This window comes from Oncorhynchus mykiss, chromosome 11 (genome assembly GCF_013265735.2).
Source record: "Oncorhynchus mykiss isolate Arlee chromosome 11, USDA_OmykA_1.1, whole genome shotgun sequence".
NCBI classification, from domain to species: Eukaryota; Metazoa; Chordata; class Actinopteri; order Salmoniformes; family Salmonidae; genus Oncorhynchus; species Oncorhynchus mykiss.
In genome coordinates this window covers 76,024,344-76,050,945 of record NC_048575.1, presented here as the reverse complement: position 1 = coordinate 76,050,945, position 26,602 = coordinate 76,024,344, and the positions used below count along the sequence as shown (strand labels likewise).

Genomic DNA, 26,602 nt, shown 5'->3' with positions numbered 1-26,602 from the left:
CAGATGTTAATGGTCACATACACATGGTTAGCAGATGTTATTGGTCACATACACATGGTTAGCAGATGTTATTGGTCACATACACATGGTTAGCAGATGTTATTGGTCACATACACATGGTTAGCAGATGTTATTGCGAGTGTAGCGAAATGCTTATGCTTCTAGATCTGGGATAAGAATATATAAGTATAAAATATATGGATGAGCAGTGACAGAGCGGCTAAGATGCAATAGACAGTAAAGAATAGATAGTGAAGGAATCAGTATATACATATGAGATGAGTAATGCGAGATATGTGGCATTATTAAAGTGACTAGTGATCCATGTATTAAAGTGGCCCATGATATCAAGTCTGTATGTAGACAGCAGCCTCTCTGTGCTAGTGATGGCTGTTTAACAGTCTGATGGCCTTGAGATAGGTTTGACATGTTTATGTTAAAGCTGTGTGTGTGTGTGTGTGTGTGTGTGTGTGTGTATATGTGCATGTGTGTGTGTGTGTGTGTGTGTGTGTGTGTGTGTGTGTGTATATGTGCGTGTGTGTGTGTGTGTGTGTGTGTGTGTGTGTATATGTGCGTGTGTGTGTGGTGTATAAACTGTTGACTACTGTTATTTTCTCTGACTGTTAGTAGTGTAGATGACTGTCAGCATCTCTCATCTGGATGAAGACAGAAGGGTTGATATGTTCATTTAGTCCATGACAACACTCTAATCCCTCCATGTCATGTGGTGTGTGTGTGAGAACGTATGCATATGTACAACCCTCTACTGTACTAACAAATTGCTGAAATAAACATGACTTTTATGCACAGAGTCATATAAAATGTTGTTAAATTTAGTAACCTAAATCAGGGTCACACAGAGTGTTTCTTGGTAGTGTTAAACAGTATACACCTCACACACATGGTTATGGGATTAAAACAACACCTGTACCATGTCAGATATAGAGTTGTATTCAGTTTTAAGTTTGCATTCCAGTGTTACACCTAATTTCGTAGTTTTGATGTCTTCACTATTATTCTACAATGTAGAAAATAGTAAAAAATAAAGAAAAACCCTTGAATGAGAAGGTGTTCTAAAACTTTTGACTGGTACTGTATACTGAACAAAAATATAAATGCAACATGTAAAGTGTTGGTCCCATGTTTCATGAGCTGAAATAAAAGATACCAGAAATGTTACATACGTACAAAAAGCTTATTTCTCTCAAATGTTATGCACAGATTTGTTTACATCCCTGTTAGTGAGCATTTCTTCTTTACCAAGATAGTCCATCCACCTGACAGGTGTGGCATATTAAGAAGCTGATTAAACAGCATGATCATTACACAGGTGCACCTTGTGCTGGGGGACAATAAAAAGCCACTCTAAAATGTACAGTTTTGTCTCACAACACAATGCCACAGATGTCTCAAGCTGAGGGAGTGTGCAATTGGCATGCTGACTGCAGGAATGTTCACCAGAGCTGTTGCCAGATAATTGAATTTTCATTTCTCTACCATAAGCCACCTCCAACGTCGTTTTAGAGAATTTGGCATTAAGTCCAACCGGCCTCACAACCGCAGACCATGTGTATGTCGTCGTGTTGGTGAGCGATTTGCTGATGTCAACGTTTTGAACAGAGTGCCACATGGTGACGGGGGGGTTATTGTATGGGCAAGGTATAAGCTACGGACAATTAACACAATTGCATTTTATCGATGTCAATTTGAATGCACAGAGATACCATGATGAGATCCTGAGGCCCATTGTCCTTCCATTCATCCGCCTGCCTCACCTCATGTTTCAGCACGATAATGCACAGCCCCATGTCGCAAGGATCTGAACACAATTCCTGGAAGCTGAACATGGCTCAGATCTTCCATGGCCTTCATACTCACCAGACGTGTCAACCATTGAGCATGTTTGGGATGCTCTGGATCGACCTGTACAACAGAGTGTTCCAGTTCCCTTCAATATCCAGCAACTTCACACAGCCAATGAAGAGCAGTGGGACAACATTACACAGGCCACAATCAACAACCTGATCAACTCTATGCGAAGGAGATGTGTCACGCTGCACGAGGCAAATGGTCACACCAGATTTCTGACCCACGGTTTTCTGACCCACGCCTCTACTTTTTTTGTAATGTATATGGGGGCCAACAGATGCACACATTCGGAAAGTATTCAGACCCCCTTTTCCCCACCTTTTGTTACGTTACAGCCTTATTCTAAAATGTATTAAATTAAAAATGTTCCTCATCAATCTACACGCAGTACCCCAACAGGACAGCGACCCTAAGAATACAGCCAAGACAACGCAGGAGTGGCTTTGGGACAAGTTTCTGAATGTTCTTGAGTGGCCCAGCCAGAGCCCGGACTTGAACCCAATCGAACATCACTGGAGAGACCTGAAATTAGCTGTGCAGCGACGCTCCCCATCTAACCTGACAGAGCTTGAGAGGATCTGCAGAGAAGAATGGGAGAAACTCCCCAAATACAGATGTGCCAAGCTTGTAGCATCATATCCAAGAAGACTTGAGGCTTTAATCACTGCCAAAGGTGCTTCAACAAAATATTGAGTAAAGGGTCTGAATATTTATGTAAAATAAAAAAATAACCAGTTTTTGCTTGGTCATAATGGGATATTGCTTGGTCATAATGGGATATTGTGCATAGAGAGATGAGGGATAAAATAACAATTTAATACATTTTAGAATACGTCTGAAACGTAACAAAATATGGAATAAGTCCTGGGTTCTGAATACATTGAAAAGGCACTGTATTTGAATTCCCAGGAATGTGAAATCCATAGATTAGGGCCTAATGAATTGGTTTCAATTGAGTGATTTCCTCATATGAACTGTAACTCAGTAAAGTATTTGAAATTGTTTCATGTTGCATTTCTATTTTGGTTTAGTATAAATCACAGAATACTGAAATATAACAAAATTCTTGGCATACTGTAGAAACAGCGGACTTTCGTCCATTTAAAAAAATAATCTTTATTAATTATGAAATTATGCAAATTTTTTATGACATTCTACCCATGAGGCCAAAGGTCATTGACTGCAAGAAAGGGTTACATATCTTTATTTTGTTTTCCTGTGCATAGGCGATAGCCCTACACAAGGTTTAAAAAGCACATCAGAACAAGTGACTTCAGAACAAGTGACTTCAGAACAAGTGACTTCAGAACAAGTGGCATCAGAACAAGTGGCATCAGAACAAGTGGCATCAGAACAAGTGGCATCAGAACAAGTGGCATCAGAACAAGTGACTTCAGAACAAGTGACTTCAGAACAAGTGACTTCAGAACAAGTGGCATCAGAACAAGTGACTTCAGAACAAGTGGCATCAGAACAAGTGGCATCAGAACAAGTGACTTCAGAACAAGTGACTTCAGAACAAGTGGCATCAGAACAAGTGGCATCAGAACAAGTGGCATCAGAACAAGTGGCATCAGAACAAGTGGCATCAGAACAAGTGGCATCAGAACAAGTGACTTCAGAACAAGTGGCATCAGAACAAGTGACTTCAGAACAATTGGCATCAGAACAAGTGGCATCAGAACAAGTGGCATCAGAACAAGTGGCATCAGAACAAGTGGCATCAGAACAAGTGACTTCAGAACAAGTGGCATCAGAACAAGTGACTTCAGAACAATTGGCATCAGAACAAGTGGCATCAGAACAAGTGGCATCAGAACAAGTGACTTCAGAACAAGTGACTTCAGAACAATTGGCATCAGAACAAGTGGCATCAGAACAAGTGGCATCAGAACAAGTGACTTCAGAACAAGTGACTTCAGAACAAGTGACATTCAGCTAATTAATTGTCTCTGATGTAAATGTCCACAGTGAAGCGAGACAGACAGACATACAGACAGTTTTAGCTTCATAACATTTGTAATATCTAGCTGAAGCATTACCCAATAAGAGCATTAGAACAATGATAACGATGTCAATTGCTAAAAGGTAATTGGCTGTGTTCATTTCAACTGTCTGAGTCATTGATCTAACTAACAAGGCTAATTGGAAGCAATTATGTGGAATTAGGTACAGACTCTAGAGTTATTGACTTATAGTACAGCAGCTAGTATGGAGTACACACTGGATATCACTGAATCAGTAAAGAGAAACTAACAGTATGATATTCACATTTGTTGAAAGATCAATATGATTAACATTGAGAAGTGTCAAACTGATGTTTCACTGTTTTTATTTCTTAGTTAATCATTTAACACAGCCTGTAGCCCATCAAGTGAACAGAACAGAGGTGCCATTTGCATAGTGAAGGACAGTAGGATACTAGCGGTATCGTGACAGAGAAAATGGCAGAAAAATGATCTCTCCTGGATAGTTTTCTGTGTTGTCATATTTGTTCAGAGACTTTCAGAGAGCCTTTTTCTCTGGGCTGCCACCACAGCTTCTGTTCCAGCTGTCTGGAGACATTCTGGGATCAGACCAAGTACAGTGCCTTGCAAAACTATTCATCCCCCTTGGAGTTTTTCCTATTTTGTTGTGTTACAACCTGTAATTTAATTAGATTTTATTTGGATTTCATGTAATGGACACACACAAAATAGTCCAAATTGGTGAAGTGAAATGGAAAAAATAACTTGTTTCAAAAAATTCTAACACATTTCAAAGGGAAAAGTGGTGTGTGCGTACAGTATGTATTCACCCCCTTTGCTATGAAGCCCCTAAATAAGATCTGGTGCAACCAATTACCTTCAGAAGTCACATAATTAGCTAAATAAAGTCCACCTGTGTGCAATCTAAGTGTCACATGATCTGTCACATGACCTCAGTATATATATACACCTGTTCTGAAAGGCCCCAGAGTCTGCAACACCACTATGCAAGGGGCACCGCCAAGCAAGTGGCACCATGAAGACAAAGGAGACAATAACTGTCTGGTCTGTAAGAGGAAACCTTCCAAGGATGCTGTAATTCACTTTTCATTGGAGGAGCTTCCTGACAAAGATGGAGGGAGAGGTGGGAGTCCAGAGAAGAGAGTGAGGGGGGGGATACTGTGTCAGAGGAAGACATGTCAAGAATGTCTAGAATCAGATTTAGAGTCATTTAGAGACAAATGTAAAAACATTGAAAAGACGTACAATGAAATGTAATAGGGCGGCAGGGTAGCCTAGTGGTTAGAGCGTTGGACTAGTAACTGGAAGGTTGCAAGTTCAAACCCCCGAGCTGACAAGGTACAAATCTGTCGTTCTGCCCCTGAACAGGCAGTTAACCCACTGTTCCTAGGCCGTCATTGAAAATAAGAATTTGTTCTTAACTGACTTGCCTAGTTAAATAAAGGTTAAAAAAAAAAAAAAAAAAAAAAATACTCCAGGAAGCAGCTGGTGTCCACAGAGAAATGGTGTAATACTCCAAGAAGCAGCTGGTGTCCACAGAGAAATGGTGTAATACTCCAGGAAGCAGCTGGTGTCCACAGAGAAATGGTGTAATACTCCAGGAAGCAGCTGGTGTCCACAGAGAAATGGTGAAATGGTGTAATACTCCAGGAAGCAGCTGGTGTCCACAGAGAAATGGTGTAATACTCCAGGAAGCAGCTGGTGTCCACAGAGAAATGGTGTAATACTCCAGGAAGCAGCTGGTGTCCACAGAGAAATGGTGTAATACTCCAGGAAGCAGCTGGTGTCCACAGAGAAATGGTGTAATACTCCAAGAAGCAGCTGGTGTCCACAGAGCGACAGACCAGAGGTGTGTTTGAGAAGCTTCACCAGTTCCTGAGAGAGGAAGAGGAGGCCAGACTGGCAGCACTGAGGAAGGAAGATGAGGAGAAGCGGAAGATGATTGCCAGAGAGATGAAGAACATTCAGGACCAGATCTCTTCTCTCACAGAAAACATCACTGCTGTGGAACAAGAACTCCAGAAACTAGAGGTGCCATTTCTCAAGAGCTACAAACACACACCCAGAGCCCAGGACACACTGCCGGATCCACAGCTGGTCTCAGGAGCACTGATAGATGTGGCCAAACACCTGGGCAACCTGCAGTTCAGAGTCTGGGAGAAGATGCAGGGGATCCTCACATACACTCCTGTGATTCTGGACCCCAACGCTGCTTCCCCTGGCTCTCTCTGTCTGATGATCTGATGGTCAGATCATCAGACAGAGAGAGCCAGGGGAAGCAGACAGTCCCAACCCAGCAGCTCCCTGTCAACCCAGAGAGGAACACAAATTATGCCACAGTTCTGTGCTCTGAGGGATTCAGCTCAGGAAGGCGTAGCTGGGAGGTTGAGGTGGGGGACCACCCTTACTGGTTTATAGGCGTGGCCAAGGAGTCAATCAACAGGAAGGGGGAAGCAGCCACAACCCCAGAGTATGCATACTGGGCTATGCACCAGAGTAGTGGTCAGCATTGGGCAGGACATGAGTCCCTGACTCTGAAGAGGAGACCCCAGAGGATCAGATTACAGCTGGACTACAGACAGGGGAGTAATGTCACAACAGAATGAAGCTGTTATAGAATGATGTCAATATAGACCACATCCTGTAGCATGTGTAAAGGAAGTTATTTGACAGCTCAATATGATTTACTGCAACTGTTGCATTGGGTAGTCCATACCTCAACCATGTACCTTGAAACATGTTCTATATTATTATTTGTTTAATATACTTGCATGACTGTAGGCCTATTCTAACATTACATACGCCTAGGCCTATAGAAAATTACAATACATACAGATTGATTTTAATGTAGGCTATTGTTTGTAATGCATTACCATTGCATTTTATATCTGTCATTGAAATCTACATCATACCCCTTCCACCAAACACAAATAGCTTATTACATCTGCCCGTATTTGGAAGTGCTCTGACCCATGTCAGAGACGCAAACTCGGTCTCAACCTTTAAGTCTCTACTGAAGACTCATCTCTTCAGTGGGTCATATGATTGAGTGTAGTCTGGCCCAGGAGTGGGAGGGTGAACGGAAAGGCTCTGGAGCAACGAACCACCCTTGCTGTCTCTGCCTGGCCGGTTCCCCTCTTTCCACTGGGATTCTCTGCCTCTAACCCTATTACAGGGGCTGAGTCACTGGCTTTACTGGGGCTCTCTCATGCCGTCCCTGGAGGGGGTGCGTCACCTGAGTGGGTTGAGTCACTGATGTGGTCATCCTGTCTGGGTTGGCGCCCCCCCCCCCCCCCCCCCCCCCCTTAAGTTGTGCCGTGGCGGAGGTCTTTGTGGGCTATACTCAGCCTTGTCTCAGGATGGTAAGTTGGTGGTTGAAGATATCCCTCTAGTGGTGTGGGGGCTGTGCTTTGGCAAAGTGGGTGGGGTTATATCCTTCCTGTTTGGCCCTGTCCGGGGGTGTCCTCGGAGTGGGCCACAGTGTCTCCTGACCCCTCCTGTCTCAGCCTCCAGTATTTATGCTGCAGTAGTTTATGTGTCGGGGGGCTAGGGTCAGTTTGTTATATCTGGAGTACTTCTCCTGTCCTATTCGGTGTCCTGTGTGAATCTAAGTGTGCGTTCTCTAATTCTCTCCTTCTCTCTTTCTCTCTCTCGGAGGACCTGAGCCCTAGGACCATGCCCCAGGACTACCTGACATGATGACTCCTTGCTGTCCCCTGTCCACCTGGCTGTGCTGCTGCTCCAGTTTCAACTGTTCTGCCTTATTATTATTCGACCATGCTGATCATTTATGAACATTTGAACATCTTGGCCATGTTCTGTTATAATCTCCACCCGGCACAGCCAGAAGAGGACTGGCCATCCCACATATGCTCTCTCTAATTCTCTCTTTCTTTCTCTCTCTCGGAGGACCTGAGCCCTAGGACCATGCCCCAGGAATACCTGACATGATGAGTCCTTGCTGTCCCCAGTCCACCTGACTGTGCTGCTGCTCCAGTTTCAACTATTCTGCCTTATTATTATTCGACCATGCTGGTCATTTATGAACATTTGAACATCTTGACCATGTTTTGTTATAATCTCCACCCGGCACAGCCAGAAGAGGACTGGCCACCCCACATAGCCTGGTTCCTCTCTAGGTTTCTTCCTAGGTTTTGGCCTTTCTAGGGAGTTTTTCCTAGCCACCGTGCTTCTTCACCTGCATTGCTTGCTGTTTGGGGTTTTAGGCTGGGTTTCTGTACAGCACTTTGAGATATCAGCTGATGTACGAAGGGCTATATAAAATACATTTGATTGACTGTACACGGGTAGTTACGCGCAGCGCCCAGACGAGGGCAGCGCTGAGCAGCTCTCGCCACAGGTCTTTGGAGCGCTTCACCATTTGCCGTCAAGCGCACTGAGTGAGGAACGATAGAGTACAGTAAGTAGATAGATAGTGGGATAGACGAGGTAAAGCAAGCCAACTTGGTCGCTCGCCTGCCTGCATTCCTTCTCAAACCGAAACCTATCCGCTGCGGTACAAGTCTATGTTTGAATCGCCGCAGCTCAGAAAGAACAAGCACATTTTGAGATAAAGTGTATATCGCGCAGGAGGATCCTATCAAACGAAGGAGTAACCGTGAGAGAAGCACGAGATACGGAGACATGGCTGCGACAACCTGTACACGTTTCACGGACGATTTTCAGCTATACGAAGAGCTGGGAAAGTAAGCTTATTTATTGTGGTAATTTGCATGAATGGGAATGTGTGACTGGCTGACTGTTGTCGTTTGTTTGCGTCAAGGAGCTGTGGGTGCGGGTTTGCGTTGTTACCGTTGTCTTTTTCAACAGCAGCACAAGTCAAGGGTGACAGCTGGCTCAAAATACAATTTTCTCTCTCTCTCAATTCAATTTCAATTTAATAGGCTTTATTGGCATGGTAAACATATGTTTACATTACCAAAGCAAGTGAAATAGATAATAAACAAAGTGAAATAAACAATAAAAAATGAACAGTAAACATTACACTAACAAAAGTTCCGAAATAATAAAGACATTTCAAATGTCTCTCTCTCATTTCTCTCTTTCTATATCTCTCTCACACACACTCACAATAAATTATTGTTCCCTGCGCTCTTTAAAAAAAAAGTAGGAAACACGATCAAAAAATGTATCCAGTAGACTACTTTAGGCACTGGGCATTGGGCACTATAGCGCGTCGGTTGGCGAGCTACACCGCTCTCCAAATCGCCCCTATCTCTCTCCCGGTCCCGTTACCAGCAGGTAAAGCGACCCGGGAGACCGTGACATTTTGAGCTGTCGAAGAGCGGAGCGGCAGTTTGGCGTAAATAATGTGGAACTAGCCCTTTCCCTTTATTCAGATTACGACCTCTCACTTTCGGTGAGAAATATCGCTATTTTTAAAACAAGACATAGAAAGCTGGTTGCAATTTCAATTTAATCCACCAGAAAAGACAGAACAAATATTATGTTTCAATTCCAATATACTAATTGATAAGAAACAAACATGTTAATAATACAAACATGTTTTTTAGCGAATTAAAAACAAATGTAGAATCTTTCTAAATGATATCATAAATAAAAATGGTGGAGTTATGTCACACATGCAGCTAACACAGACATATATGGAAATGTCTGCTCTACCCAACATTACAACCAACTAATTGCAGCATTACTGCAAATATGGAAGAGGCAAGTGGAAGGGGGAGAAAGTAAGGAACTTGTCTGTCGGCCCTGCATTAAAGACCAAAATTGGTTAAATAAAACTGTGATAAATTAAAAAAAAGTATACCAGTTTAATTTAAAGACCCCCCAAAATGACAGCTGTGCAATATAGATGACAAGATACAGTAGTTGGGAAGAGATTTTCGATGTACCATTCCACGGAACATGGTTTATTAACTGATGCACAAAATAGGGGCGGATTCAAAACTCAGTGTTTTTCATTTAAATTATTATACAAAATTCTTGCAACCAATAGAATGTTATACACAGTATATGGGGGGATACAACCATCCCAGCTCTTCATATTTTTCTGCGAAGAGACAGATTCATTAGATAATTTGTTTTGGTACTGTCCATATGTAGCTTGTTTTTGGTCGCAGGTTCCAATAATGGCTGAACAAATGTAACGTTTACCTGGAACTAAGTGAAAAAGGTTTAAAGTGACTGAAATGCACCAGAAAGGTATTGGAAGGTGGGTTCAGAAGATCGTGGAGCTAACATGCTGACCACACCGCTAGCGTTGCAAAATACATTTACACATACAGTTGAAGTCGGAAGTTTACACACACCTTAGCCAAATACATTTAAACTCAGTTTTTCACAATTCCTGACATTTAATCCTAGTTAAAATGTCCCATCTTAGGTCAGTTAGGCTCACCACTTTATTTTAAAAATGTGAAATGTCAGAATAGTTGAGGGAATTATTTTTTTCAGCTTTTATTTCTTCCATCACATTCCCAGTGGGTCATAAGTTTACATACACTCAATTAGTATTTGGTAGCATCGCCTTTAAATTGTATAACTTGGGTCAAACGTTTTGGGTAGCCTTCCACAAGCTTCCCACAATAGGTTGGGTGAATTTTGGCCCAGTCAGGTCTCTTTGCTTGCACATGCCTTTTCAGTTCTGCCCACAATGTTCTATGGGATTGAGGTCAGGGCTTTGTGATGGCCAATCCAATACCTTGACTTTGTTGTCCTTAAGCCATTTTGCTTTAACTTGGGAAGTATGCTTGGGGTCCATTTGGAAGACCCGTTTGTGAGCAAGCTTTAACTTCCTGACTGATGTCTTGAGATGTTGCTTCAATATATCCACATAATTTTTCTTCCTCATGAAGCCATCTATTTTGTGAAGTGCACCAGTCCATCCTGCAGCAAAGCACCCCCACAACATGATGCTGCCACCCCCGTGCTTCACGGTTGGGATGGTATTCTTCAGCTTGCAAGCCTCCAGCTTTTCCCTCCAAACATAACGATTGTCATTATTGCCAAACAGTTCTATTTTTGTTTCATCAGACCATAGGACATTTTCCAAAAAGTACAATCTTTGTCCCCATGTGCAGTTGCAAACCGTAGTCTGGCTTTTTCATGGCAGTTTTGGAGCAGTGGTTTCTTCCTTGCTGAGTGGCCTTTCAGGTTATGTCGATATAGGACTCGTTTTACTGTGGATATAGATAATTTTGTGCCTGTTTCCTCCAGCATCTTCACAATGTCCGTTGCTGTTGTTCTGGGATTGATTTGCACTTTTCGCACCAAAGTACATTCATCTCTAGGAGACAGAACGCATCTCCTTCCTGAGCGGTATGATGGCTGCGTTGTGCCATGGTGTTTATACTTGCGTACTATTGTTTGTACAGATGAACGTGGTACCTTCAGGTGTTTGGAAATTGCTCCCAAGGATGAACCAGACTTGTGGAGGTCTACAGTTTTTTTTCTGAGGTCTTGGCTGATTTCTTTAGATTTCCCATGATGTCAAGCAAAGAGGCACTGAGTTTGAAGGTAGGCCTTGAAATACATCCACAGGTACACCCCCAATTGACTCAAATGATGTCAATTAGCCTATCAGAAGCTTCTAAAACCATTATATAATTTTCTGTAATTGTCCAAGCTGTTTAAAGGCACAGTCAATTTAGTGTATGTAAACTTCTGACCCACCGAAATTGTGATACAGTGAATTATAAGTGAAATAATCTCTCTGTAAACAATTGTTGGAAGAATTACTTGTGTCATGTACAATGTATATGTCCTAACCGACTTGCCGAAACTATAGTTTCTTAAAAATAAATGTGTGGAGTAGTTAAAAAACGATTTTAAATTACTCCAATCTAAGTGTATGTAAACAACGACTTCAACTGTACATGTTATTCAGTTATTGCACCCACACTGCTTTCGTGCCTCAGCGAGAGTGTTTGCGTGGCCAGGCGCTAAAACAGAAACAGGTTCTATTTGTGACGCTCAATGCGCTGTGAGTCCAGCCTCTCACGTGGGTGATTGAAAGATGAACTAACGTCCACACTCCAGTCGGTTGTAGTAATGCATCGTAAAGTTGGTTGCCAACTGCCATATAAAGTCCAAATAAGTAAAAAAAAGAAGCCTGAGGAAGGAGGAGAGATGACATGAAAGTGGATTAATTGTCGGAGTAGAGGACCTTGTGCATTTCAGGTAAAATAACAACCCAATGTTTATATCCCAGCAAGCTAGCTAGCTAAATGTTTAATGCTTTTTGACCTGTCCCCAAATTAATATAATTGGTTCAGAGTTTGTTTTCATATTTCATCCTGCGTGTCCTGATCATGTCTGGGGTGGGAGTACAAAATCAACATGTGTGCGATGGCGTGGTCAGCGTGTAACTCTGCAAATAGCACTGCGGAGTGATTTGAAAGGTCATAGTCAATCGGTCAATAATATAATAATACTCTTAGCCAAAATGTTTATCTTTAATTGACGAAATGTAGAAACTATGAGAACAGAAAGGTTCAGAACTTTTGTGAAACATCACAGCACAGTTGAAAAATATATGGCAATAGAAATCAATACTGGATGGTGTTCAGAGATAGATGGGAGGGGTTGAGGGTAGCTGAAGGATGGGACTAAAAACAAACAAAATATAACTATTGTAAAATATACTGTGTCTGTAAAATGTACAGCGCCTTTGGAAAGTATTCAGACCCCTTGACTTTTTCCACATTGTGTTACGTTACAGCTTTATTCTAAAACATGGATTAAATAAAACATCTTCCTCATCAATCTACAAACAATACCCTATAATGACGTCACAATACCACATAATGACGTCACAATAGCCCATAATGACGTCACAACACCCCATAATGATGAAGCGAAAACAGGTTTTTAGACATTTACAAAGTATTGACTCAGGGGTGTGAATACGGATGTAAATGAGATATTTCTGTATTTAATTTTCAATAAATGTACATTTTTTTTCTAAAAACATGTTTTCACCTTGTCATTATGGGGTATTGTGTGTTGATAGCTAAGAAAAAAATATCATAATTATATCAATTTTGAATTCAGGCTGTAACACAACAAAATGTGAAATGAGTCAAGGTAAACTAATGGACAACAACATTTAGGCTTCTACTTCCAGCTTATACATAGTATATACAGTGACTTTGGGAAGTATTCAGACCCCTTGACTTTTTCCATATTTTGCTACATTACAGCCTTATTCTAAAATTGATTGGATCGTATTTTCCCATCAATCTACACACAATACCCCATAATCACAAAGAAAAACAGTTTTTTTTAGAAATGTTTGCTAATTTATTAAAAATAAAAAACTGAAATCTTATATTTACATAAGTATTCAGACCCTTTACTCAGTACTTTGTTGAAGCACCTTTGGCAGTGATTACAGCATTGAGTCTTCTTGGGTATGACGCTACAAGCTTGGCACACCTTTATTTTTGGAGTTCTCCCATTTTTCTTTGCAGATCCTCTCAAGCTCTGTCAGGTTGGATGGGAGCGTTGCTGCACAGCTACTTTATGGTCTCTCCAGAGATGTTCGATTGGGTTCTATTCTGGGCTCTGGCTGGGCCACTCAAGGACATTTAGAGACTTGTCCCGAAGCCACTGCTGCGTTGTCGTTGTCCTGTTGGAAGGTGAACCTTCACCCCAGTCTGAGTTCCTGAGCGCTCTGGAGCAGGTTTTCATCAAGGATTTCTATGTACTTTGCTCAGTTCATCTTTCCCTCGATTCTGACTAGTCTCCTAGTCCCTGCCACTGAAAAACATCCCCACAGCATGATGCTGCCACAACTATGCTTCGCTGTAGGGATGGTGCCAGGTTTCCTCCAGACGTGCCGCTTGGCATTCAGGCCAAAGATTTCAATCTTGGTTTCATCAGACTAGAGAATCTTTTGGCAAACTCCAAACGGGCTGTCATGTGCCTTTTACTGAGGAGTGGCATCCGTCTGGCCACTCTACCATAAAGACCTGATTGGTGGAGTGCTGCAGAGATGGTTGTCTTCTGGAAGGTTCTCCCATTTCCACAGATGAACTCTGGAGCTCTGTCAGAGTGACCATCGGGTTCTCGGTCACCTCCCTGACCAAGGTCCTTCTCCCCCAATTGCTCAGTTTGGCTGGGCAGCCAGCTCTAGGAAAAGTCTTGGTGGTTTCAAAATTCTTCCTTTTAAGAATGATGGAGGCCACTGTGTTCTTATGAACCATCAATTCCTTCGATCTCATGGCTTGGTTTTTCCTCTGACATGAACTGTCCACTGTGGGACCTTATGTAGACAGGTGTGTGCCTGTCTGTATCTGGGTCTTCTCCTGAGCCTTGACTGTATAGGCCTATTTATTTGGTTAGACAGCTGTGCATGGCTGCATGTTACTGTACTAGGCTGTTGTAACGATTCTCTTCTTGTGAAGTAGAGGCGGACCAAAGCGCAGCATGGTGGTTGTTCATTGTACTTTATTTACGACACTATACAAGAACAAACTAACGAAAAAACAAGAAACGTGAGAACTCAAAACAGTCCTATCCTGTGACACCAAACACAGTGACAGGAACAATCACCCACAAACACACAGTGAAACCCAGGCTACCTAAATATGGTTCCCAATCAGAGACAATGACGAACACCTGCCTCTGATTGAGAACCATATCAGGCCGAACATAGAACTAGACCAAAACATAGAAAAACAAACATAGACTGCCCACCCAACTCACGCCCTGACCATACTAAATAAATACAAAAACAAAGGAAATAGAGGTCAGAACGTGACAGTACCCCCCCCCCAAAGGTGCGGACTCCGGCCGCAAAACCTTGACCTATAGGGGAGGGTCTGGGTGGGCGTCTGTCCGCGGTGGCGGCTCTGGCGCGGGACGCGGACCCCACTTCGCCATTGTCTCAGTCCGCCTTATTGTCCGCCTCCGTGGCTTACTCACCATGCCCACCCCTCTCAATGACCCCACTGGACAGAGGGGCTGCTTGGGACAGAGGGGCAGCTTCTCGGGACAGAGGGACAGCTGCTCGGGACAGAGGGACAGCTGCTCGGGACAGAGGGACAGCTGCTCGGGACAGAGGGACAGCTGCTCGGGACAGAGGGACAGCTGCTCGGGACAGCTGCTCCGGGCGGAGGGGCTCTAGCGGCCCCTGGCTGACTGGCGGCACTGGCGGCCCCTGGCTGACTGGCGGCACTGGCGGCCCCTGGTTGACTGGCGGCGCTGGCGCTGGGCTGACTGGCGGCACTGGTGGCCCCTGGTTGACTGGCGGCACTGGCGGCCCCTGGCTAACTGGCGGCCCCTGGCTGACGGGCGGCATTGGCGGCTCCTGGCAGACGGGCGGCACTGGCGGCGCTGGGCAGACGGGCGGCACTGGCGGCGCTGGGCAGACGGGCGGCACTGGCGGCGCTGGGCAGACGGGCGGCACTGGCGGCGCTGGGCAGACGGGCGGCGCTGGGCAGACGGGCGGCACTGGCGGCGCTGGGCAGACGGGCGGCACTGGCGGCGCTGGGCAGACGGGCGGCACTGGCGGCGCTGGGCAGACGGGCGGCACTGGCGGCGCTGGGCAGACGGGCGGCACTGGCGGCGCTGGGCAGACGGGCGGCACTGGCGGCGCTGGGCAGACGGGCGGCACTGGCAGAGGCGCCGGACAGGCGGGAGGCTCCGGCAGAGGCGCCGGACAGGCGGGAGGCTCCGGCAGAGGCGCCGGACAGGCGGGAGGCTCCGGCAGAGGCGCCGGACAGGCGGGAGGCTCCGGCAGCGCTGGAGAGGAGGAAGGCTCTGGACGGATGGGCCGGAGAGACAGCCTGGTACGGGGAGCTGCCACCGGAGGGCTGGGGTGTGGAGGTGGTGACGGATAGACCGGGCCGTGCAGGCGCACTGGAGCTCTTGAGCACCGAGCCTGCCCAACCTTACCCGGTTGAATGGTCCCGGTCGCCCTGCCAGTGCGGCGAGGTGGAATAGCCCGCACTGGGCTATGCAGGCGAACCGGGGACACCGTGCGCAAGGCTGGTGCCATGTAAGCCGGCCCAAGGAGACGCACTGGAGACCAGATGCGTAGAGCCGGCTTCATGGCACTTGGCTCGATGCCCACTCTAGCCCGGCCGATACGCGGAGCTGGAATGTACCGCACCGGGCTGTGCACCCGCACTGGGGACACCGTGCGCTCCACAGCATAACACGGTGCCTGCCCGGTCTCTCTAGCCCCCCGGTAACCACAGGAAGTTGGCTCAGGTCTCCTACCTGGCGTAGCCATACTCCCTGTTAGCCCCCCCCAAGAAATTTTTGGGGCTGACTCCCGGGCTTCCATCCACGACGCCGCGCTGCCTCCTCGTACCAGCGCCTCTCCGCTTTCGCCGCCTCCCGTTCTTCCTTGGGGCGGCGATATTCTCCTGGCTGAGCCCAAGGTCCTTTACCGTCTAATTCGTCCTCCCATGTCCATACCTCCTCGCGCTGCTCCTGCTGCTGCTTTCTCCTTTGCCCATTACCACACCGCTTGGTCCTGTTGTGGTGGGTGATTCTGTAACGATTCTCTTCTTGTGAAGTAGAGGCGGACCAAAGCGCAGCATGGTGGTTGTTCATTGTACTTTATTTACGACACTATACAAGAACAAACTAACGAAAAAACAAGAAACGTGAGAACTCAAAACAGTCCTATCCTGTGACACCAAACACAGTGACAGGAACAATCACCCACAAACACACAGTGAAACCCAGGCTACCTAAATATGGTTCCCAATCAGAGACAATGACGAACACCTGCCTCTGATTGAGAACCATATCAGGCCGAACATAGAACTAGACCAAAACATAGAAAAACAAACATAGACTGCCCACCCAACTCACGCCCTGACCATACTAAATAAATACAAAAACAAAGGAAATAGAGGTCAGAACGTGACAGCTGTAGGCTATGATTTTGGTTGTTTGGATCTTCATTCGCCTTTTTGTTTACTGCGTTTGTTTACTGTTAATGTAAATAGGTATAGAAGTATAGATTGTGTCATAACTTTATTGATCTGATATGTTGTTTGCTAGGCCTACTACTTGTTACCTCTGTTTCGTTTAGTTGACATTCGTTCTCATTCGCAGTTGTGTCGGAATTCAAAACGCTATTCAGTATTTTTATTTGGATAAATGAATAACTAGGCTACTACTTTCCTGCTTTTAGATTTCCTTACTTTGGTAAGACAGCTGTGTGTACGGCTGCGTTCACATAGGGTCACCAATTTAAAAACAGCCTATCTATCTCGTAGCCTATATTCATTACCAAACCGGCCTAGCTGTAGGGGGCTGTATATATATATTGTGCTTATACAGCGCAGCAGGGATAGGCTAAAGATTTCAAAATCACTCAATGATCTCGGAGTCTATTGTGTTTATTGTGGTATAGCGTGATTATAGAAGCAGAATTCAATATCATTTCAATGCAAGAGCCCCCCTCACCGATTTCAACTGCCCCCTTAGTCACTTTATCCTGGTGCTGGGTCTGATAGGACTGTGGGAGTGGTTTGAGTGGGTAGGGGATAACTGGGGAAATGGTTCTAATCGTTTTTCCACCATTCATTTCTCTCATAGGGGATTTTAGAAACACTTAAAATAAGGGCTGTGTTTCGTGTAGGCTCACCCTGTTCTGACATTTTGATAACCATGTAAATTTATCTAGGACAAGATGACTTGGTGGAATGGTTGAAAAACAATTGGAACCATTTTCCTGTTTGACCGCTAGGTTTTATGGGTATTATGCCCTTTAAGTGTAAGAATTGTTTGAAAAGACTGCCTGAAATTTGAGCCTGTTTTGATCAGAAGGAGTTTTGGCCTTCTGTGATGACATCACCATGAGGTAAATCAGTTAATAGACGGATAAGAACGAGAGTTACAAACCTTTCTGCCAATATACAGCTAGGCTTTATGGGTAATATGGCTAATATTGTTGTACTCTATAAGTTTAGGAGTAAAAATTTTCTTAACAAGTCACATAATAAGTTGCATGGACTCACTCTGTGTGGAATAATAGTGTTTAACATGATTTTTGAATGACCACCTCATCTCTGCACCCCACACATACAATTATCTGTAAGGTCCCTCAGCTGAGCAACGAATTTCAAACACAGATTCAGCCACAAAGAACAGGGAAGTTTTCCAATGCCTCGCAAAGAAGGGCACGTCTTGGTAGATGAGTAAAAAAACAAAAATGTTGGATGGTGTATCAATACACCCCAGTCACTACAAGTAACTCAGTTGCCAGAGAGGAAGGAAATCGCTCAGAGATTTCACCATGAGACCAATGGTGACTTTAAAACAGTTACAGAGCTTAATGGTTGTGATAAATAAAACTGAGGATGGATCAACAACATTATAGTTACTCCACAATGCTAACATAATTGACAGAGTGAAAAGAAGGAAGGAACATGCATCTTGTTTGCAACAAGACACTGGATAAATTGTGGCAAAGCAATTCACTTTTTTGTCTTTAATACAAAGTGTAACTACGTGTAACAACACCTGCACAGGATCGGTACATCCGAACATCACACCTGCGGGACAGGTAAAGGATGGCAACAACAAATGCCCAAGTTACACCAGGAAAGCACAATCTCGCCATCAGTGCTCAGACTGCCTGCAATAGGCTGAGAGAGGCTGGACTGAGGGCTTGTAGGCCTGTTGTAAGGCAGGTCCTCAGCAGACATCACTGGCAACAAAGTCGCCTATGGGCACAAACCCACCGTCGCTGGACCAGACAGGACTGGCAAAAAGTGCTCTTCACTGACGAGTTGCGGTTTTGTCTCACCAGGTGTGAATGTCGGATTCACGTTTATCATCGAAGGAATGAGCGTTACACCGAGGCCTGTACTCTGGAGCGGGATTGATTTGGAGGTGGAGGGTCCATCATGGTCTGGGGCAGTGTGTCACAGCATCATCGGACTGAGCTTGTTGTCATTGCAGGCAATCTCAATGCTGTGCGTTACAGGGAAGACATCCTCCTCCCTCACATGGTACCCTTCCTACAGGCTCATCCTGACATGACCCTCCAGCATGACAATGCCACCAGCCATACTGCTCGTTCTGTGCGTGATTTCCTGCAAGACAGGAATGTCAGTGTTCTGCGATGGCCAGCGAAGAGCCCGGAGGGCCAGGGCCATTCCCCCCAGAAATGTCTGGGAAATGTGCAGGTGCTTTGGTGGACAGGTGGGGTAACATCTCACAGCAAGAACTGGCAAATCTGGTGCAGTCCATGAGGAGAAGATGCACTGCAGTACTTAATGCAGCTGGTGGCCACACCAGATACTGACTGTTACTTTTGATTTTAACCCCCCTTTGTTCAGAGACACATTAATCCATTTATGTTAGTCACATGTCTGTGGAACTTGTTCAATTTATGTCTCAGTTGTTGAATCTTATGTTCATACAAATATTTACACATGATAAGTTTGCTGAAAATAAACGCAGTTGACAGTGAGAGGACGTTTATAAAAGACAGGAACATCACGTTTTTGACTGGGACTTAAACAAATCATAGTAAATTACATCTGTTTGACAAGGCCACAACATATATTTACCCTGCCCCCCACCCTCCCAATGAACATTTATCATTGTTACAGTTGTAAATATGTATCATAATTATTTGTATTATTGTTTCATTATCTTGTCTTTTTGACCTGCAGTGTTGGAGCTCTGTGTTTAAGAATTTCATTGTACCCTGCAATTACATCTGCGACCCTGTGCATGTGACTAATAATCAAATCTAAACTGCTTCCATTATCATGCCAGCCCAGCCAGGTATAGAAGGCGGAGACACTTGCTGTGCTGGCAGAAAGCCTTATTATGCTGTAGGTTACTATAAAATTCAGAGAAAGTACTGTATAGCTCCATCGTTTTAACTATGAAATATGCCTGACCAGCTGTTCTGTTTCTTTTGTCTCTGTTTCCAGGGGAGCGTTTTCAGTGGTGCGCAGATGTGTCAAGCTGTGTAGTGGACAGGAGTATGCCGCCAAAATAATCAACACCAAAAAGCTATCTGCAAGAGGTAAGCAATAAACTCTGTCCCCAAGTACTGTTTCACTTGTTGTCTACATTTGATTGCACAGCATTTGATTGCACAGCGGTATTATAAACCGGGTGGTTCAAGCCCTGTATGCTGATTGGCTGACAGCCATGGTGTGTCAGACCATATACCAAGGGTATGACAAAACATGTATTTTTACTTCTGGAGAGAGAGAGAGAGAGAGAGAGAGAGAGAGAGAGAGAGAGAGAGAGAGAGAGAGAGAGAGAGAGAGAGAGAGAGAGAGAGAGAGAGAGAGAGAGAGAGAGAGAGAGAGAGAGAGAGAGAGAGAGAGAGAGAGAGAGAGAGAGAGAGAGAGAGAGAGAGAGAGAGAGAGAGAGAGAGAGAGAGAGAGAGAGAGAGAGAGAGAGAGAGAGAGAGAGAGAGAGAGAGAGAGAGAGAGAGAGAGAGAGAGAGAGAGAGAGAGAGAGAGAGAGAGAGAGAGAGAGAGAGAGAGAGAGAGAGAGAGAGAGAGAGAGAGAGAGAGAGAGAGAGAGACGGGCAAATGAAGGCCTGTTCATGGTGGATCATGGCTCATTCTTTTTAAACATAGCTATATATGAGAGTGAATTAATTATAAACCTTTATGCATTGCATAAATGCTGGCTTATTTTATGCACTTGGTTTGATTTGCTATCAGGCTTTGTGTTGGCTTTTGGCTCATTGTATTAGATTATTATGGTTGATGTCTTGTAGCCCTCAACATATTCCCCCCTGAGCCAGAGACAAACATATCTCTCTTAACATGGTGGAGATGACACTGCATTTTCAGTATCTATCGCTCAGAGTTAAAGTGGAGTCTGATTCATCCCATATTCTCAGGGTTGATATTTTATTTAAATAGTTGATGCTCAGATTGCAATATGACTTGGAAGAGTGGAACCTAGCCTGCCACATGTCGGGAGCTGGTACTGTACCGTAGCTAGGTTACTAATCAGAGCTGCTTACGTTAACCAGTAGACCTGCTACATTATAGGACACATGGCTCTCTGTCTATAGGCCATACTGTATATCTACATACAGTGCATTCTAAAAGTTTTCAGACCCCTTGACTTTTTCCACATGTTTGTTACGTAACAGCCTTATTCTCAAATGGATTAAATCAATGTTGTTCCTCATCAATCTACACAAAATACCCAATAATGACAAAGTGAAAACATTGAAAAAAAAACTGTTTTTGCTTTGTCGTTATGGGGTATTATGATGTCATTATGGGGCATTATGATGTCATTATGGGGTATTATGTGTAGATTGATGAGGGAAAAAAACTAATTAATCAATTTTAGAATAAAGCTGTAATGTAACAAAACGCAGAAAAAAGTTAAGGGTTCTGAATACTTCCCGAATGTACTGTATATACTCTACCCACATGACACAAGTTGTAGCTGAGCTGTGTGTTAGATACTTCCATGTCCTAGTATTTGATCTGAGCTGTGTGGGAGCTACTCCCATGTCCTAGTATTTGATCTGAGCTGTGTGAGAGCTACTCCCATGTCCTAGTATTTGATCTGAGCTGTGTGGGAGCTACTTCCATGTCCTAGTATTTGATCTGAGCTGTGTGGGAGCTACCTCCATGTCCTAGTATTTGATCTGAGCTGTGTGGGAGCTACTCCCATGTCCTAGTATTTGATCTGAGCTGTGTGGGAGCTACTTCCATGTCCTAGTATTTGATCTGAGCTGTGTGTTAGATACTTCTATGTCCTAGTATTTGATATGAGCTGTGTGAGAGCTACTCCCATGTCCTAGTATTTGATCTGAGCTGTGTGGGAGCTCCCTCCATGTCCTAGTATTTGATCTGAGCTGTGTGGGAGCTACTTCCATGTCCTAGTATTTGATCTGAGCTGTGTGGGAGCTACTCCCATGTCCTAGTATTTGATCTGAGCTGTGTGGGAGCTACTTCCATGTCCTAGTATTTGATCTGAGCTGTGTGGGAGCTACTCCCATGTCCTAGTATTTGATCTGAGCTGTGTAGGAGCTACCTCCATGTCCTAGTATTTGATCTGAGCTGTGTGGGAGCTACTTCCATGTCCTAGTATTTGATCTGAGCTGTGTGGAAGCTACCTCCATGTCCTAGTATTTGATCTGAGCTGTGTGGGAGCTACCTCCATGTCCTAGTATTTGATCTGAGCTGTGTGGGAGCTACTTCCATGTCCTAGTATTTGAGGGGAATGGGATGTATAGGCTTAGCGCAGCAAATAATATTCAAAAGTAAGCTTATCCTTGTCATGACAGGGAGTGACAGAAATTATTTTCACTTGTGTACCGCTTGTTGAGGTGTTCGGATATCCTCTTGGCAAATCATATTTATTTTTATGTCGTTCAAAACAAATGTTGAAACGTATGATGACACAAGCAAAAGAGCAGGAGGACTTAGAGGAAAAGAGAGGGAGATTGATAGATGACTGTGTGAAAGGAAGATATTGAGAGGGAGCCAGGGAGAGAGGGAGGGAGGGAGAGAGGGAGGGGAGAGAGAGAGGGAGTGGGAAGGAGGGAGGTAGGGAGCCAGGGAGCCAGGGAGGGAGGGAGGGAGGGAAAGAGAGGGAGAGAGGGCAGGCACGTCAGGAACTTGGTAGCTGTGGGCCATGCGTCTGTTCCCCTACATGCCATTATGAAAGGGGATCTCATCTGACACACACACACACACACGCGGCGAATACAACAGGTGTAGACGTTACTGTGAAATGCTTCGTTACGAGCCCTCTTCAAACTATGTGTTCAAAAGTAAGAAGATGTAAGAAGAAAAACAATAAAGGAAACAGTAACACAATAAAGGAAACAGTAACACAATAAAGGAAACAGTAACACAATAAAGGAAACAGTAACACAATAAAGGAAACAGTAACACAATAAAGGAAACAGTAACACAATAAAGGAAACAGTAACACAATAAAGGAAACCGTAACACAATAAAGGAAACAGTAACACAATAAAGGAAACAGTAACACAATAAAGGAAACAGTAACACAATAAAGGAAACAGTAACACAATAAAGGAAACAGTAACACAATAAAGGAAACAGTAACACAATAAAGGAAACAGTAACACAATAAAGGAAACAGTAACACAATAAAGGAAACAGTAACACAATAAAGGAAACAGTAACACAATAAAGGAAACAGTAACACAATAAAGGAAACAGTAACACAATAAAGGAAACAGTAGCACAATAAAGGAAACAGTAACACAATAAAGGAAACAGTAACACAATAAAGGAAACAGTAACACAATAAAGGAAACAGTAACACAATAAAGGAAACAGTAACACAATAAAGGAAACAGTAACACAATAAAGGAAACAGTAACACTATAAAGGAAACAGTAACACTATAAAAGAAACAGTAACACTATAAAGGAAACAGTAACACTATAAAGGAAACAGTAACACAATAAAGGAAACAGTAACACAATAAAGGAAACAGTAACACAATAAAGGAAACAGTAACACAATAAAGGAAACAGTAACACAATAAAGGAAACAGTAACACAATAAAGGAAACAGTAACACAATAAAGGAAACAGTAACACAATAAAAGAAACAGTAACACTATAAAGGAAACAGTAACACTATAAAGGAAACAGTAACACAATAAAGGAAACAGTAACACAATAAAGGAAACAGTAACACAATAAAAGAAACAGTAACACAATAAAGGAAACAGTAACACAATAAAGGAAACAGTAACACAATAAAGGAAACAGTAGCACAATAAAGGAAACAGTAACACAATAAAGGAAACAGTAACACAATAAAGGAAACAGTAACACAATAAAGGAAACAGTAACACAATAAAGGAAACAGTAACACAATAAAGGAAACAGTAACACAATAAAGGAAACAGTAACACAATAAAGGAAACAGTAACACAATAAAGGAAACAGTAACACAATAAAGGAAACAGTAACACAATAAAGGAAACAGTAACACAATAAAGGAAACAGTTACACAATAAAGGAAACAGTAACACAATAAAGGAAACAGTAACACAATAAAGGAAACAGTAACACAATAAAGGAAACAGTAACACAATAAAGGACACAGTAACACAATAAAGGAAACAGTTACACAATAAAGGAAACAGTAACACAATAAAATAACAGTAACACAATAAAATAAACAGTAACACTATAAAGGAAACAGTAACACTATAAAGGAAACAGTAGCACAATAAAGGAAACAGTTACACAATAAAGGAAACAGTTACACAATAAAGGAAACAGTAACACAATAAAGGAAACAGTAACACAATAAAGGAAACAGTAACACAATAAAGGACACAGTAACACAATAAAGGAAACAGTTACACAATAAAGGAAACAGTAACACAATAAAATAACAGTAACACAATAAAAGAAACAGTAACACTATAAAGGAAACAGTAACACTATAAAGGAAACAGTAGCACAATAAAGGAAACAGTAACACAATAAAGGACACAGTAACACAATAAAGGAAACAGTAACACAATAAAGGAAACAGTAACACAATAAAGGAAACAGTAACACAATAAAGGAAACAGTAACACAATAAAACAGTAATGAGGCTAAATACAAGGAGTAGTGGTTCCGAATCAATGTGTAGGGGGGGGGGGGGGGTATGAGGTAGTTGAGCTAATATGATAAAAGTGACTAGGAAATCAGGATATATAATTAACAGATAGTAAAAGCAGATTAGAGCAGAACACTCTGATTGACATCTTGTTTCCAGTAATGCTGTAAAGTTACTTTGTATCTCATTCCTCTGGAAGCTCTTCACTGTTGTTGTTGTCATTGTTGTCAAGGCTACTGTATGGTTAACCTATGTGTGAAAGCTGTGTTGAACCCGTCCATCAGAGGAACTGTTAATGTCATCTGCCAAATGTCAAGGGTGGTCGAGGGTGGGGCTGTTGGCACAGCCCTCAGCCAATCAAAGAGCTTGTTTATGGATGTGGAGCCTGGACAGGGTAGCAGGCGGTCAGCTATTGGGCCACTATATTATCAATGGGAATATGAAACACGGCTTAAGTCATAGATACTGTTGATGAGAGAGAGAGTTAGTGTGAGGGTGTGGGTAGGTTCAGAGTCACCTGCAATGCATTGGCAGTCACAGAAGTCTGACCTGGATTTAGCCTGTATTTAGGATATATTTAGCCTCTATTTAGGATATATTTAGCCTGTATTTAGCCTATATTTAGCATATATTTAGCCTGTATTTAGGCTGTATTTAGACTGTATTTAGTCCTCATTTTGTCATTGTCAGGATGACTGGGTCTGATATTCTTAAAACTTCAGTATTTTGAATTTTGGATGAAAAGCATGCCCAAATTAAACTGCCTTCTACTCAGGCCCAGAAGATAGGATATGCATATAATTAGTATATTTGGATAGAAAACACTCTAAAGTTTCCAAAACTGTTAAGATAATGTTTGTGAGTATAACATAACTGATTTGGCAGGCTATTCAATGCTATTACAGTATCCATTGACTTAGGACTCAAATTGCAGTTCCTATGCCTTCCACTAGATGTCAACAGTCTTTAGAAATTGTTTCAGGCTTGTATTCTGATAAATGAGGAAGTAAGAGCAGTCTGAATGAGTGGACCCTGCCGTGTCACAAAGCTTTTTCATGCGCGCGACCAGAGAGAGTGCCTTTTTTGTTTACCTTTTATATTGACAACGTTATTGTCCGGTTGAAATACTATCGATTATTTAGGCTAAAAACAACCTGAGGCTTGAATATAAACATCGTTTGACATGTTTCTATGAACTTTACGGATACAATTTGGATTTTTTTTGTCTGCCTGTTGTGACTGCGTTTGAGCCTGTGGATTACTGAAGAAAAACGCGTGAACAAAACTGAGGTTTTCGGATATAAAGAGAGACTTTATCGAACAAAATGAACATTTATTGAATAAATGAATGTCTTCTGAGTGCAAATATATGAAGATCATCAAAGGTAAGTGATTAATTTTATCTCTATTTCTGACTTGTGTAACTCTTCTACTTGGCTGGTTACTGTTTGTAATGATTTGTCTGCTGGGCTGTGTTCTCAAATAATTGTAAGGAATGCTTTCGCCATAAAGCATTTTTTGAAATGTGGTTGGATTCACTGTGGTTGGATTCACAAGAAGTTAATCTTTAAACCTATGTTTAATAGTTGTATCTTTTCTGAATTTTTATAATGAGTATTTCTGTATTTGAATTTGGCACTCTGCAATCTCACTGGCTAGCGTCCCACATACCCTAGAGAGGTTAAACAAATCTGCCGTTTCCAGCTAATGTAGTCATTTACAGCAATTTGATGTTATTTTAATGGACAAAGAATTTGCTTTTCTTTCAAAAACAAGCACATTTCTAAGTGACCCCAAACTTTTGAACGGTAGTGTATATTATTTAGTACAGTGGCTTGTGAAAGTATTCACCTCCCTTTGGCATTTTTCCTCTTTTGTTGCCTTACAACCTGGAATTAAAATACATTTTTGGGGGGTTTGTTATCATTTGATTTACACAACATGCTTACCACTTTGAAGATGCAAAACATTTTCTATTGTGAAACAAACAAGAAATAAGACAAAAAAAAACAGAAAACTTGAGCGTGCATAACTATTCACCCCACCAAAGTCAATACTTTGTAGAGCCACCTTTTGCAGCAATTACAGCTGCAAGTGTCTTGGGGTATGTCTCTACAAGCTTGGCACATCTAGCCACAGGGATTTTTGCCCATTCTTCAAGGCAAAAATGCTCCAGCTCCTTCAAGTTGG

At 43.0% G+C, this 26,602-nt stretch overlaps 1 protein-coding gene and 1 pseudogene across 13 annotated transcripts in view; both read left to right on the top strand.

Moving 5' to 3' along the window:
- The first annotated feature begins 4,786 nt into the window (after positions 1 to 4,786).
- LOC110535117 lies at positions 4,787 to 6,463 on the top strand (annotated as a pseudogene).
- Positions 6,464 to 8,243: 1,780 nt separating this feature from the next.
- The window catches only part of LOC110536395 (calcium/calmodulin-dependent protein kinase type II subunit beta), a 163,105-nt gene continuing 144,746 nt past the window's right edge, over positions 8,244 to 26,602 (top strand). For all 13 annotated transcript variants that reach the window (XM_036936372.1, XM_036936367.1, XM_036936358.1 and 10 more), the window contains exons 1-2: positions 8,244 to 8,563; positions 19,757 to 19,851. In XM_036936372.1, the coding sequence (XP_036792267.1) occupies positions 8,502 to 8,563; positions 19,757 to 19,851 (157 nt within the window). In that variant the 5' untranslated portion in view covers positions 8,244 to 8,501. The remainder of the gene's footprint in view (positions 8,564 to 19,756; positions 19,852 to 26,602) is intronic.